This window comes from Sardina pilchardus, chromosome 10 (assembly GCF_963854185.1).
Source record: "Sardina pilchardus chromosome 10, fSarPil1.1, whole genome shotgun sequence".
Classification (NCBI taxonomy): domain Eukaryota; kingdom Metazoa; phylum Chordata; class Actinopteri; order Clupeiformes; family Clupeidae; genus Sardina; species Sardina pilchardus.
In genome coordinates this window covers 25,493,201-25,509,626 of record NC_085003.1, presented here as the reverse complement: position 1 = coordinate 25,509,626, position 16,426 = coordinate 25,493,201, and the positions used below count along the sequence as shown (strand labels likewise).

The 16,426-nt window shown below is 43.1% G+C and overlaps 1 protein-coding gene across 1 annotated transcript in view; it reads left to right on the top strand.

Annotated features, from left to right (window-relative positions):
- The first annotated feature begins 14,943 nt into the window (after positions 1–14,943).
- The window catches only part of fa2h (fatty acid 2-hydroxylase), a 31,574-nt gene continuing 30,091 nt past the window's right edge, over positions 14,944–16,426 (top strand). Inside the window, exon 1 of the mRNA XM_062547290.1 lies at positions 14,944–15,659. Within this exon, the coding sequence (XP_062403274.1) occupies positions 15,378–15,659 (282 nt within the window). The 5' untranslated portion in view covers positions 14,944–15,377. The remainder of the gene's footprint in view (positions 15,660–16,426) is intronic.

The window sequence follows — 16,426 nt, the reverse complement described above, 5'->3', positions numbered from 1 at the left end:
TTAATTCTTAGGCATTCTCTTAACTTTAACTCAAATCACTCAATAAAAACATAAAAATCAATAATGTGTTGCCTTAAAAATAAAGTAATATAATCAAATAAATAAATACATATGAAATCAAAATAATCAACGTAACTTTGCTTTTGCACATTTATCACTCCAGCATCCGTTACAAATTTGCAGCTACCAATCACACTGGCTTATCCACCTAGCACCTGGCTCGTAGGTCTGATTGTTTGAAGGACTATCAAAGCGCTCAGAGTCATTTGAGCTATGCCCATTGATCATGCCTTTTGTGCAGTAGAAATACAGCGCTCCCCAGGCTAATGTTCAGTCTCCAAAGATTGAACTTGGTCTGGTGATAGGTAATAGCGAGACTATCCCTGGGTTGCAATACTTAGTACATCTGAATGACTTCTCTCAGTACATATGCCATCTGTTGTGTTGAACAATTGTGTTGAAATTAAATTAATATTTCACACACACCTATACAGCCATATATGGGCCTATATATATTCACTATTTCAATTTAATTTAATTTCACTGATAGAGCGCCAAAACATTACATATGTCTCATGGCGCTTTACAGAGTGTTAAACATTCAGAGAGGGCCCATGAGTAACATGTTTGCACTTATTCATTCTCTCCTGTGTCCACAAAAACAAGAAGTAGCACACATCCTGGCATCTTATATTGACACCTAAATCCTCTTGACCCATATACACACACAAATTCTTATCATTATGATCTGCTTGTGGTGGTGATGATGGTGATATGTTCACAGTGATGAGAAAAGTAATGCTTTGTTGACACATTCAGTTATAGTTTTATGCCTATGTCAATTACCAGTGTGACCTATCTATTTTTGGGGTAGGGAAACACATACGCTGCAGACTTAGTTTGTCCGTAAAGACCCTATCTAGAGCACTCATTATACTTCTGGTGTGATGTCTGGAATGTTTCAGTCATTTTGTCGATATTGTGGAATATGTGTGCAGCCACTAGTCTGTTTTGAAGTTAATGAGTTCACATACAGCAGTAGCCATACGCGTGCGCGCACGTCTGTGTGTCTGTGTGCGTGTGTGTGTGTGTGTGTGTGTGTGTGTGTGTGTGTGTGTGTGTGTGTGTGTGTGTGTGTGTGTGTGTGTGTGTGTGTGTGTGTTCAGGGCTGGCCTGATTTGGCTCCACGTGAGCCCGTTTGTGGACAGTGGCGACTGAGTGGCGACCGAATGGAATTACAGATCTGACACCCGAGGAGTCGCCACGACGATAATGTCTGGGGCTGACCTCACCAAGGAGTGCTCTATACACCTTCCTACACAAACACAGACACACACACACATACACACACACAGACGTGTCCCACAAGAACAGCCTAGAAGTAGCACACATACACTGGCATCTTATACTGACACCTACATCCTTTTGACCACTACACACACACACACACACACACACACAAACACACACATACTGTACACGTGCACAAATGCAAAAACGGGTCCCACAAAAACCTCCTAGAAGTAGCACACATCCTATACACTGGCATCTTATATTGATACCTACATCCTCTTGACCCCTACGCACGCACACACATGCACAAATGCAAAAACGTGTCCCACAAAACCACTGTAGAAGTAGCACATCCTATACACTGGCATCTTACATTGACACCTAAATCCTCTTGACCCATACGCATGCACACACACGTGCACAAATGCAAAAACGTGTCCCACAAAAACATCCTAGAAGTAGCACACATCCTATACACTGGCATCTTATATTGACACCTACATCCTCTTGACCCCTGAACACACACGTGTGTACAAAGGCACAAGCATACCTCTCAACAGCATCCTACTGTCCCACCCACACACAGCTTGATAGCTCAGCACATGCAACAGAGAACACACACGCACACACACACACACACACACACACAACCCTGCAGTGATGACAGCAGTGTGTCCAAGAATAGTGTGATAGAGACTTATTATGTATGATCTGCTGTGGTATTTCATCTATAACATTAACACATTGCTAGACGGTGACGGCCATAACAAAGCCTGGTTTCCCCAGACTCACTACTTGGCTTCACTTCGTGAAGAGTCTGGCCAAGTCTATATCGTAACAGGCGTAGACTTTGTGTTAGCTCAAATCAATGGTTCCCAACATTACTTCCTTCTTTCGGAAGGAAGAAGTGTATTCGGCATTTGGAAGAAGTGTATTTAGGCCTACCTTTGCTGTACATAAATGTATACATTCTTCCCAATGCATTTTTTTTTTTATGTTTGCAGGCATTGCTGCTACTGTTTACCACAGACACTTTTGATTTCCAAACTAATGGCATCCTGTCTGATCACTGATTGGCCCTCCACCCTGGTGGATGAGGGAAGTGTGTATTGTCAGATGCCAGACTAGTATCTCAGGGAAATGAAAAAGAACAGAGAAACTAGGTGGGCGATACCAAGGTTACCAGAGTGGTTAATTTTAATGCGAAGATTATCTAGAGTATTCTGATTTCCTGTGTGGGTGCAGACAGAGGAGTTTCTGCTTGCTGTAGGGCAAACAAGATGGACAAAACCAGCCATGACACAGCTGAGCTGGTGTGGATGGTGCCAAAAGACTTGAGCGACTCTCATTTACTCTCACTCCCAATACAAGCCTTTGACAATCTACAGTCTGGAGTTTCTATCTTCAGACTCATTGAGACAATACAAAAATCTTCATTACAGTTTTTCTCAATAGGGCTCGGGATCATGACGTGAAAACTTCGCGGGCGCAGCCATATTGGCAGCTTGTTTACTATGGATTACTATGGATTTACTCCCGCCTATATTAGTGTGTTCCTGTTACTTCGTTTTTGCCTTCTTGGTCGTATGTTGCTGTGTAGTGGGGTGTAACAGCACCACCCATGATCGCAAGAGGAAAAGAATCGCTAATACTACATTTCTGCTTCTTGTCTTCTGCATCTGAATGAATGGACATTACGCTCGGTGCGCTACCAATATGGCGGCTATGCCTAGAATGCAAGGCTTGTTCCCGAGCCCTATTGTTTACACACAATTTCTGGTACTTGAGACACAGTGGCCATAATATGTAGCTCATGCACCAACCTCCTGAACCGATTCTGCTAAACTATAAGCACAGTTTTCATGAAGAAAATCTCTTGTTTTCTCAAAGAACACACTGCCATTCAAATTCTAAAGCTAACTGCCCTACCATGCACACTGACTCATCACATGGGCAAACACCTGTCACGCAGTTTTACAATTAGCAATCAGAGCTTTAGTATTACAGTAGTAGTACAGGCAGAGGCAGAGGAGTGAGAGTAAGAGGAGGAGGACAGGGAGGCCAAGGACTGTAATCTCTGATGAGATCCGAGCCACTAGAACATTGCAGTGCTGCGTATCAATACATTACAGTACCGTACAGTACAATACAGCTCAATGAGCACAGCCTGTGGGCTGTTCTGTAGGACTGTAAAAATAAAGTATGTTTCAAGTATTTGGGGAAAGTATTCCTACTTTGTATTCCTACACAGTTTACAGTATTTTACAGCATAACATTACGGCAAATACAAAGAAAAATAATAGAAAACAATCAGATATTTCAAAATGTTGATAGGGTAAGCATATCAACTTACTGTATCAGCTTATCTACTGTTTGTAGTACTGTTTGTAGTGTAACACTGAACAAATATACAAATATACTGTATAGGTTGGAATACTGTATGTTGGGTGTTGAGTAGGGCCATCAGCTCCAGGTGTGCTGAAGTGTGTTTATGTGTTGAGAGGCTTAAGCATGCTGATATGCTTGCTGTTACTGTAGAACTGTACATGAGTTGGTGAGCATGGCTTCGTAAGTGTATACGAGATTTTGCAGGCTGAATATGGGGCTCGATTTGCGTATGCTGACGTGAGTGTGTGTTCACACATGAGCATGTGCCCAGGGGTCAGAGTGTATGTGATATGCGTGCATGCGTGTTGCGTGCATTCGTGTGTGTGTGTGTGTGTGTGTGTGTGTGTGTGTTATGCGTGCATGCGTGTTGCGTGCATTCGTGTGTGTGTGTGTGTGTGTGTGTGTGTGTGTGTGTGTGTGCGTGTGTGCGTGTGTGCGTGTGTGCGTGCGTGCATGTGTGCGTGTGCGTGTGTGTGTATGTGTGTGTGTGTGTGTGTGCGCGTGCGTGCGTGTGTGTGCGTGTGCGTTAAGCCACAGCGACAGACTTCCTCCCTGAAGAGAAACTTGAGCAGGACTTCCTTTGTTCCAACACGACCCTGCCGCTGCTGAGACAACATCTCACATGAAACTTTCAGCAGAGCTGCATGCTCACACATTCCAGTACTTGAGCATGAATAGAGAAGCGGGGAACCAAATCCAGGCCACAGCCAAACAAACTGCACATAATTCAGCACATTTACTCCAATATACTACAATTCTTGCACAGATGTACAGTAGGGCCCTTAATGACAGGCAAAGTGCAAAATCTGGCAACGAGCAACATGTCTTGTGCATGGGTTATCGTGTGTGAGCATGGAACTGACGCACCAATGTTACACACTCATGGTATTAGATTAACAAACAGATTAGACTTTTAGACTAACACTATTTGAATTAGCAAGCCATTTGGAACGGAACTGAACCTTTCTTCAAATGCACTGCTGTGATCAAACCATTTTTGGTTTACAGTTTGTGTGCACATCTGTTGGCTTTGGGTTTATTTCCTATGGCTTTAGAAATTGCGGTAACACTTTACATTACGGCTCGCTAATAAGGTGGTAATTGTATGGTAATTTCTATGTAATTTCATGATAACAATCCCTTGTTACCACTTATTACAAGTAATTTCCATGCAGTTTCTAGTGCAATTACTCTGCAGTTTCTAAGTAATAGCAATGCAAACAGCATTAATTAAGGTGGTAATTTCTATGGTATTTTTATGTAATTTCATGGTAATAATATTTAGTAGCCCCTTATTACTAGTCATTTCTATGCAATTTCCAGTGCAATTACTCTGCAGTTTTTAAGTAATAGTTAGAAATTGCAGTGATCCAGACAGTGTAGAAATCACATGCAGTGATCCATCTTGTTGCTATTGTCCATTGTAAATGGCGTGGCCATTCAATAACATACATGTATGTCTGTTGTCTTCAACGTCTAAAACCATGTGTGTTTGCTTCCTGAGATTGCTTGTGCTAAGGGTCACTTTTAATGTAAGTGAAGTGAAGTCATAATGATCATCGTTAAATATCCATCAAAGTATTATGTTACAGAGGGGGGGAAGTGAGTGTTTTACCAGTTTTCCATTGAACTGACTCCCCAAGACTCAAACACACACACACATTCCGCACCATACATTCCATACTTTGCAGGTCAGCCTTTTCTCTGAAACACTCTTGTCCGAATGGCCAGGCCAGTGAGTGGGCATTTCAGACTCCTGTAGCTACTGATGTGTGTTTAAGACAGTATGCAGTTCTGGTCTAGAGACATCACATATTGGCACTGATGGGAGTTTGCTGAAATGCCAACCGGCCTCTTTTGGTGATATTGCTGCCGATGATATCATGAACCATAGACCATGTATACAGTCTAGATACTTTTCTTTAGTTTATGTGTATTCCATCCTGGAGTGCGTTGCCTTAATGTGGCTTTGAATTACATCTAGTAGGAATGACAGTTGTGCTTACCAGTCTTCCTCATGAAAATACACACACCACAAGATAGCTGTTGGCCATGCGTGAGACACGTCTTTCATTGGGTGATTTTGCTCTTTACTTTCATTTGAATTAGGGCCCCCAAAATATATATCATAAAAACATATCAAAAACTGTAGGCCTAATTGTTGTTGTTTTGATAACCCGGACCCAACTGATAAATAAATCAAGGTGTTGGAGCATTAAAGTAATGGTGTGTTTCACCAAGTTTTATTTAAGTATGTTATATGACAGTTTAGGCAGTGACTTAGAAATGAATTTCCATTTTTGTAAAATCAATCCACTTTTATTTATAAATTATGTTAAACCTTTTAAACACAACACTATTAGACATGTAAGAAACACCTTTCCAAAGAAACACTAAAAACACTTATGATCAGTTACAAAAACAACAGCAACCAATTTCACAACTAATGTAAGAAACACACGTGTATGTATGTTTTATTTGACATATAACTCTAGCTTTTATTCAGATTAAGAAAAACAAAATGAAAATGATCCAGTTAATGCATCTTTTTGGTAGCAATATTGGCCTGAATAACCTTCCGTTCAAATACAATTGCCTTTAAAACAAACAAACGCATAAACAGACAAACAAGCAGGTTTGGTTTCCTGACTCAGGTCAGGTTGCCCTGTCTGTAATTACAACGGCATGGCGACAAGACAAGCTGCAGCCTCTGGAATTACACACACACACACACACACACACACACACAGACAGACACACACAGTAGTGGTCTACCGATGAGAGAAAAGCAGTGATGGGGAGTGTTTGAGTAAAGCTGTGTCAGAATTGCTCCAATATCACAAAGGAGTTACTGTATCTCACATACGTCTGCTGCAGCTGATCATGATGCTGATGTGGAGGCTCATAGAAATAGACAGGCTACACCAGGTGCGCAACTAAAGCATTCCGTTCACAGAGCGTAAAAAATGGTTTTAAACGACTGGTCTATTTAAATTCTTTTCGTGTCTTGTGTCTGTTGTAGCCAGTTCCGTTTTCGCCATTAGTTCCGCAAACGAAAATGCTTCAGTTGCGCACCTGGTGTAGCCTGGCTGTGAGGATGCTGATCACGTCTGAGATGTGTTCTGTCAAACTTGTGTCACTCATGATGCTGGTGGTGTTTCCTGGGTCCCCTTTCCAGTTGGAGCCGGAGCAGGAGAGGGTCCAGAAGGAGGCCCTCGCACATCCAACAGCTGCCCCTAGGGGGCGCTAGGGATCAGCCTGGGGCAGTGCCATCGTTACCCCACTCTTTTCAGGCTGGCGTTGCGTCTGCGACGCAGGCAGTTGGGCAGACACCTCTTGCTGGTGGTCCTCCCAGGGGGTGGTACGGGAGGAGGTCCGGGGGTCGAGAGGGGGGCACCCTGTTTTCTGCCAACACACAGAGGAACAGGAGGTTAGGTCACTGGACATGAGATAGATAGGTGTTGGACAGGAGTCTAATTGAGATGCAGGACCTGTTCTGGCCTGAATATAGTGTGGTTATGATAGAATAGTTTACTAGGTCTAGGACAGGGGTGGGCGAATATTTTGGCTAAAAGGAGAATTCTGGCGATTTTTCACATAGACCTCTGTTTCTCGCTACGGCCAACAGCAAGAGCTGCTAGGCAGCTACAGCGCTACACTCTGGGGGCATGTTCATGGGGGCTCAGGAACATGCTCCCATGGTGTAACACAGTAGGTGCCTTGCTATTGGCTGCAACTCGAGCTAGGTAGAACTGATTATTTTAGGGTTTTTTTCCGCACCGACTGTGCTCAGTGACCTTGAGAAATGGAGATCTACAGTAATTTCCCGCATATAAGCCGCATTGTGTATAAGCCGCAGGACAGTGTTTTATGCAAGTTAAAAGAAACAAAACCATATTAACACCATATTAACTGTCCCCCTGTATTAACCTCATAGCGGAAGAAATATAGCTAAATCAATGTATAAGCCGCGGCTAATAGTCGGGAAATTACGGGTATGTGAAAAATCAGCAGATTTCTCCTTTAAGGGCCACATTGGGTTGACTAATGGGCCCAACCAGTTGTGGATGAGGTGCACTAATAAACCAACATACCCCTAAAAATCTGTTGTGTGGAATCTATTTCTTAAACTAGAGGAAACAAACTCATCATTAAGCGTGTCAGTTTTAATAGGAGCAGTGCTGTTGGACACCCCTTTTTGCCAGTGCGTCAAAGTGTGGTGTAATTTTAATTACAATTCGTCATTCAGAGGTCAAATGTTCAGTGTTCATCAGAGAGCTGGGTTCTGTGCCGTACTTTGTTGATCAGTAAACAACAATAATAATAAAAAATGATGAAGTGAATACCCATCTTTTACTGTAACTTAACTAGTGCAATAGCCATTCAAACATGGCATATAAAATATATATAAGCGTATAATTAATGCGCAGTAAGCAGCATTTTTACATTTTCAAATTGACATAACAGCTGTTTTGAGTTAAGGTTATGTTTATTGTTAAGCTTATTTTTAAAAATCCTAATTAAGAAGACAAACCATTTTGTAGAACAATGCATCAACATGAGATTTGCAACAATGTGACAACAGTCTGCCACTCGTTGTTTAGCTGCTCAACACACTTACGCACACACACACACAGTATACATAAGACGCAGTAGATTCTCCCTACTGGTTTGGTTGGTGTGTTGAGTGTTTTTGTGTAATGTTTTTGTTGTGCAGGTGGTCATACGTGTAGACTGACCTGGTTGCAGTCGCGGTCGCGGTTGCGGCGGCGGCCTCTCGGTTGCGCACCTGCCGCATCATCCGCAGCATGCGGCAGATCTGCCGCAGCGTGAGCTTGGGGCCGTGGCAGGCCAGCCGGGGCCGGGGGCCTCCGCGCGGATTACGGTGCGTCAGCAGGGACATGTAGCTGCTGTTGGGGGACTTCCCAAAGAGCTGCAGGGGCTGGACGCTCCTACTGCCATAACACGACGCACACTGCAGTGGTCAGAGAGAGAGAGAGAGGGGGAGAGAGGGAGAGAGGGAGAGAGCAATAGGGAGGCAGAATGAAAATAAGAGATTGATAGAAAGAAAGAAAGAAAAAGATGGAGGGGAAGGGAGATGGAGTGCAGGGAAGCAGAGACAGGGAAGAAAGAGAGAGAGAGATGTGAGGAAAAGAAAAGAAGGCAACATAAATAAAGTAAGACATGAGAGATTTAGATGTAGATATAGTGGCGGAAATATAAACACAGAGAGATACAGAGAGTGTTGAGTGAAAGAACAGGACAGGATATTGTGTGAGAGAGAGAGAGAGAAAAAGAGAGGAGCATGTTAGTGTAGTCCCCTCTAGCAAGATGAGCTGTAAAACACTAGAGCAGTAAAATGCTAGAGCTCTCACCGAAATGAACAGGACGGAACTCAGATCTGCCACAAGATCTATCAATCCAATCAGGATAAGTACTGTTTCTGTTCCTACACCCTCTCAACCAAAACCTACGACTTAATTAATCACCTCCTCGGAACGAAATCCAACCCTTCACACTCACTCATGAACACACAGGATCTGTCAGGGCCTGTATGGCCGGGAGGTGGCACACAAGCAGATTGTTTTACTGACACTTGATCAGGACACCCATATGCACACACATCACACCTTCGCCACCCTAAATCCATCACCCCAGAGGCACAGCATGCCAACACCTCGTCACTTTAAAAGTCCACCATTATATCATCATCTTGAGGTACTGAGGCATCACGACGGCAATTGATTGTCCTTCACCAGCGTAACATTTCATCTCCCTAAAAGTCCTCTGTCTCAAAGTGAATCATCACCTTAAAGCCCCCCCCCCCCCCCCCCATCACTGTACAACTCCAAAACAATCATCTCCAAAGTCCAACACTCTAATATCTAAACCTTACACAACCCAAAGCCTTGATGTCCACTGTAGCATCTCCACTCTTTTTAATGATGCAAGGGCAGCTTTGCTCCTGCTACCACAAAGCCTGGCCTCATCCTAAAACTCCCATAACCATAATAATGCACCCTAATCTTAAAGCTCCACCACTGTACGATGGTATTACCCTAAGACCCAGCAGCATCACTGTTAAGCCCACCAGTCACATGTATGTTCAATCTCCATCACCCATTAAACCCGGTGCCATTCCTTTACACAGCCGTTGCCCCAGAAATTCCATCATGGGGCAGCCGTGGTGTACTGGTTAGGGCTTCGGGCTTGTAACCAGAGGGTTGCCGGTTCGATCCCCGAGCAGTTAAGTCCACAACGGCTGAAGTGCCCTTGAGCAAGGCATCTTACCCCTCACTGCTCCCCGAGAGCCGCTGGTTGGGCAGGCAGCTCACTGCTCTGGGTTGTGTGATTCACCTCACTGTGTGTTCACTGTGTGCTGTGTGTTCACTAATTCGGTTAAATTGGGTTAAATGCAGAGAACTGAATTTCCCTCACGGGATCAAAAAAGTATATATTCTATTCTATTCTATTCTATCAACGATGTTACTTTGGATGAAAGTGTCTGCTAAATGCCAGTCAACAAAATAACATATCCCACAGACACAGACACACACACACACACACAGGTTCTCGCTCACACGTCCCAGGTACTCACCGGTACAACTGTCGCCATGGTGCCTCTCTTCTCTGGGTGTTGGATGATGCTGGTGTATTCTGACAAACGCTGGCCCTGTTCTCTTATACCTGCGCACAGGTGTTGGTGCACCTCACCTGGCCAATCGGCCTCGAGAAGGCGGACAAACAGCCCAGCCCTGGTGATCTGACATCATCACGTGAGGTCACAACTGCCTTGCTCACACGTAAGGGTGGGGGCTGAGGAGGGAGGGGGGTGCTCACATTTCTGTACGCTGTAGCGCCAGAAACTAGCTGTGAATTATTCAGCAGCCTTTTCTTTTGTTCCCAGGGGTAAAATTAGAAGGCCTGGGGGGGGGGAGAATACAACTGCCCAGGATGTAGAGCAAGCGTTGCTGATGGGAAATGATCTCAGTATGTCTGTGTTTATGTGTGAATGAGCATACTTGGAATATGATAGTGCTTTTGCTGAGAAAAAGTGAGTGTATTTGTACGTAGGAAGAAATATAAAGGGTAAGAAGTTGTGTGGATATGGGCATTGTTGGTTTATTTGTTTGTGTGTGTGTGTGTGTGTGGGGGGGGGGGGTGGAGGCAGATAGCAAGGCACATTGTTCTTGGAGGTTGGATCCAATGTACACACGTTGCATGGGATCCAGATGGATCCTGTTGTGGTGTGGTCTTAATTAATCCAACTGGTGTGAGACTGCAACTTTATTCTCTATGCCAGAAGCATGTTACCCACATGAAATGTCAAAGTAACAAGCCCACATATCTGTAGTTGAGGTCAGTTCTTATACTTTTAACATACACACACAGTCGGAAAATCACAAGATGCCACCCCCCAAACAGTGATCCAGCTAGCCAGCTGGTATTCAGAGATCCGAATATTTACAATCTCCCTAACATCACTATTTGTGTTGGTATCTCCCCTTGGGCCAGCACCATCAGAAACCTTACAACAAACACACTTCTCACTAATGATTCCTACTAATGATTCCTGGGCCAGAGTGTCGGCTAGATGGAAATCTTGACACACTTCACACTAGTAACTGCTTGTCTGGAAAGCTGACCGTCAATAGAATCCAGAAATTGAGAAACTGGATGAGAAATGGAGAGCCTCTACGCCAAAGACCATACTATCTTTAGTGTCCAAAATCATCACACAAATAAAACATATCACTAATTCCAAAACTTGTGCTTGTTGTCAATTGTTTGTGGAACAGGTTCAAATGTCTGCCTTTGTCCGATCCATAGTGTCAGTGAGCATTACTGGAGCTTTCTGTTTCTGGACATATTGAAAAAGAAACTCACATGAAATCTGCGGATTTTAGTATACAAAAGTGTGATCACCGTATTCTTAGCATGATCCTGCTTTTCTATAGCCTGGGTGAACTCTAGTGTAACTCTCAATCTGTTAGTAGTGCATCTGGATTCGCTCAGACCTTAACCTTCCCATTCTGTCAATGTCAAACCCAGGAACCAATCACAACCGCTTAGGCCTATCTGGTCTGGAGCGGAATTGATGTCAGACAGAGGTGTACGGTTGACAGTGCATTGAACACTAATGACTGTGCTGATGGCATCAATTTTAAATTACATGGACTCGTATTTTCTTTGGAATCAAGTAAACAACTGCATTCATTGTCGAGCTGTTGTACAGTTTGTCAACTGTGAAGATACTTCACACTAACAGGGTGAAGAATGAGGTGAGGGACTGGCTGACTCCTGGTGGCTGTTGACAGTGGAAGATCTGTTTCCAAAGCAGATCTGCATGTCTTATGGGGCTTTTCCACTGCATGGTATCAGATCAACTCAACTTGACTCTACTCGCTTTTTTGGTTTTCCATTAGCAAAAACTGGTAACCGAGGGATTATTTTTGGCCTCACCTCAATTGAGGTTCCAAGCGAGCTGAGATGATACCAATGACGTTTGTTGAAGTGGAAAATGAACACCCGGTAGGTACCAAAATCAAGTACAGACTAGAAATGCAATTCCCGAGGAATTACACGAGGGGATGCAATCTGTTGGGTAGACTTTTATTTTGACACACAGGAAACACTTCAATAGGATGTGTAGTTCAGGGAGAGAGAGAGATGCTTAAAGCCAAACATTCTAAAGTGGAACTCTGTTCTAGAATCTTTGATTAAAAGTGACAGTTGGATTCACAGGGCAGTGTTCTAACTAGACTGGGAACTGAGAGTTCTGGCTCATTATGACATCACATTCTCCATTAAAGTCTATGGGGGAAAAATACACTTTTAATTACAAATATCTCAAAAAGTATACATTTCTCAAAAATGTCAAATAGATTGTCTAGTAGATATTTGGAAGATCTACAGAACGGTGTTTCAACCAAGTTTGTACGTTAAGCGGTTCGGGCTGAATAGCGCGCACAAAAAGGTAAAAAGAATAATAATAATTATTATAATAATAAGAAGCGACCGGATTTCAATAGAGGGGATGCATCCCCTCTAATTAGAGTCGAGTCGAGTTTAACTGATACCATGCAAACGGAAAAGACCCATTAGATCACTGAGATCCTCAGCCCTATACCTGCTCTGAATTCAGCGCCACTACCTGAGGTGTTTGTGGACATCACTCATATTGAGGGAGTCCTTGGGCCCACAGCCTTTTTAAAATACCGGTCCTACATCATGTCATATCATGACATGTTATAAATACATGATGACATGGATAAAGGCTCAGGAGGCAGAGCTGTTAGAAATCAGTAGGTTGAGTGCAGCCTCTCCTGGTTTCATGTTAGTCCAAGATCAAAATAAAGATGTTGAAACTTATGGAATTGTTTGTGGCTTGTACTTTTATAAATTGACAATTTAGGTCATAAAAACTATTTGGAAAAGCGGATTTTGTAGTCATTCTGGAATTATTATACAGATCTATAATTTACATGAACTGCCATTCATAATGTCCTAGAGAGATATATGGCTCTGATAATGCCCACTTGAGTTCATTATCAAATGGAACCTTTTGGTGGCATCATTCTAATCACATCTATTATTCAAAGAGGCTCTATTATGCTTTTCTGGTTTGTCCTTTGTATGTTGCATAGCTCATTTTGTCTCAGTACTATTGAGTTCTATTGTTCCTTGTACTATTGCTGTCCTTAGTTGGGCAAAGGGGGATTCTGTGCAGTAGCTGCCCTGCCATTCTAACAGAATTGACAGATGGGGAATGGTCAGAATATAATGGCTCGTTCTTTAAGGCTCTACCGGGTTTCTCTGAAATTCTCACCTAAGTGTTAACTACTTAGGTGATAATACTAAAACTCCAAAAGAGGGACTACTGACCTGTACTCGGGCATTTTTTTAAAAAAAGATATGCCACATATATTATGTCCAACTTTTAAATGCTTTGTTGAATGTAACTATTGTATTGTTGTTATTATTGTTTGAACAAAAGCGGCTGCTAAATTTCATAACCATAACCATAACCATAACCATATTTGCCTCAAAGGCAATATATGCGTGCACTCACAGTTTGGGACTACTTCAAGAATCTCCATTTTGCTACTGTTCACTGGGTGTTTGTCTCGTGAGAGAAAGCGGAATAGATCATTATCATTCCAATATGTGGTTTAATATTCTGCATTGTCCAATATTCCAATGTATGGTGTGATGTTCTGCCTTTCTCACACTTTGAGAACACTTTGAGCCACCACTAGATGGAGACAGTTATATTGCCAATATTAGCCTACTGAACACACAGACATTAGGCAATCTGAACCAGGGGCTAATATGCTAATAACATTTTCCAGGACAAAATACATTATTACTAGTTGGTATTTCATTATTTAAATAAATGTAGGCATTTCCCATCATGACTAGAAAATAAAATACAAGTGTTCCATGAACGTGTGGGAGCCCTGGCCTGTTGATATGAATTGACATGAATTAGACATGCATTTATCATGCATTTAGCCAATTGAAAATTCTACAATAGGCTACTATAATAATGAGTGGTTGATAGGAGTGAGACTGCAGGTCTTAAAGAAACACGCCAACTGTCAGGTGTGAGGCCTCTGTAGACCAGCAGGCTCAGGTGAAGCTACTGATGGCTACAGCTAAAGACCTGCTGTGTGAATGTGTGGTCTTCCAAAGGCAACTTTGATGAGGTCATAGGCTAGGCTACTGCTCTCCTTATGGAATAGCATTTGAACAATTTTGGAATACAATTGAATAGGATACAGTATGCCTTTGCTTACGGTGAATAAAAGAAGAGAAGCAAAGAAAACTGGACAAAAATCCAGCTGAAGTTGTCGGAGTGTCTGTGCGCATAGACTACTGGACTGCTTTCCTGCTGAGCTTGAAGGCAAAACATTTTTGAAACGCAAAGTATTTTAATCAGAAGCAATATTTTTCTTTTCAAAGTCAGGTATCTTTGCTTGCAGCTCTATTTATTTGTTTGCTCAATAATGAAACAAATACCCATATGAAACAAATAGGCCTACCAGTCCATAAGATGGCGCCCGAGAGGTTCGAGAATCGCCGACGTAGCCAGAGTAGGCTGTAGGCTATGATGTCAGCATCTAGAAGCGATGTCTGTAACCAGAGTAGCCCAACACATCTGTAAAGTTCGTAAGAGGATAGAATCTACAAATAGCCTACCTGACTCTTCAAAAGCAAGAATCATTTAAAAAAAAAAAAAAAACATCGAAATAAGAACAATTGTTTCAACATTGGCAATTGTTTTAATTGCGCTCACTTAGCCTGCGCAGGAAATTAAACTCAAGAAGAAACGCAACGCATCACTGAAATAAGGAAGTTCGCTCGGTTGTTGCTTTGCATTTATTTGATTAGATATAGGCCGAAAAAGTCAAGTTCTAGGCCACGTTTTAAAACGACCAATCGGAACTGTGTATGAGAGTTCATCCTTTCTGAACCGCAACAGGTGCATCCACCCAACCACCCATCTGGACTTGGACTGGGGAAAAGCTTCCTCATCAATCATTAATGAGATGCTAATGATCGCGGAGCGGAGTCCAGCCGACTAGAGGGTGTGTACTGGGGGAGTTGGTTTGCGGAAGGTGAAGGCCTCTGACAATTGGGACTTTCGTCATATGAAATAAGATCACTTTTCGGACGTGCGAAGGACCACAGACATGTCCCCATCCGTGTCCCCTCGTTTTTTCTCGATGAAGGAGGTCTCACGGCACTCCACTAAGGACTCATGTTGGGTTCTGCTGGGGACACGGGTTTACGATGTGACGGGCTTCCTAAGAATGCATCCCGGTGGCGAGGCGCTCATCCTGCGTCGCACCGGGACGGACATCAGCCAACAGATGGATGGACCCCCTCACCGGCATTCAGACAACGCTCGGCGGTGGATGGAGCAATACTACATCGGGGAACTTGACAAGGATGGTGATGGTGATGACACACAGGTATGCTGAATATGCACTGCTGCCCTGATTTTTTAAAACGTTTCTCTTTTGACTTCATGAACTGTAGGCTATACAGTTTCATCCCAGTCTCGTCTATCAAAGGAACTGGCGGAGCAGGATATCTCAGTTTACTTTAATGCAGCCAGGGGAAACTCACCAGGTAGCCGGTCGTTTCAGTAGCCTAACGCCCACTGTTTAATTTAGTTTAGTCACTGTCTAGGCTACTATAAAACCTCTCAGTAGCCTACATTCCTACAAATATGATCGGATTTTGTATCTCTGCGGGTTGTCTGGAGCTATTAATTGTTGGCTGTTTCATATTGCGAAACGTCTCAATCGCACTGGAAAGTTCCCTGTTGCGTTTGTTTAGAGAGTCGCAGCACTTCGCCTCCATGACGTCTCTGAAGTCGCAGGTGTAGCCCGCTTTCGATGGTTGGGCGGTGTCGAGACAAGCATTCAGTCGCTTAGCGTAATCTTTGGCTTTTAACCGATATCCCTTAGGACCCAGTGAGCTGATGAAACCTCATCGAAACTTTCATTCAGATAACAAACATAACTTATTTTCCTGGATGAAACATGAACAGATAGGCTATAGCTTAGGCTTAATAGTTAAAATCAAACAAGGAAAGGGAGAGAGAAACAAACTGAGGAGTTTATCTAGATTCAAAGCGGTTGAATGGTGATCTAAGAACTTAAATCAGTGTCCAGATGATGAGTTTGTTGTCCTGTGCTGTGCCTGTGTGTGGGCGAGCTCACCCTCAAACCAG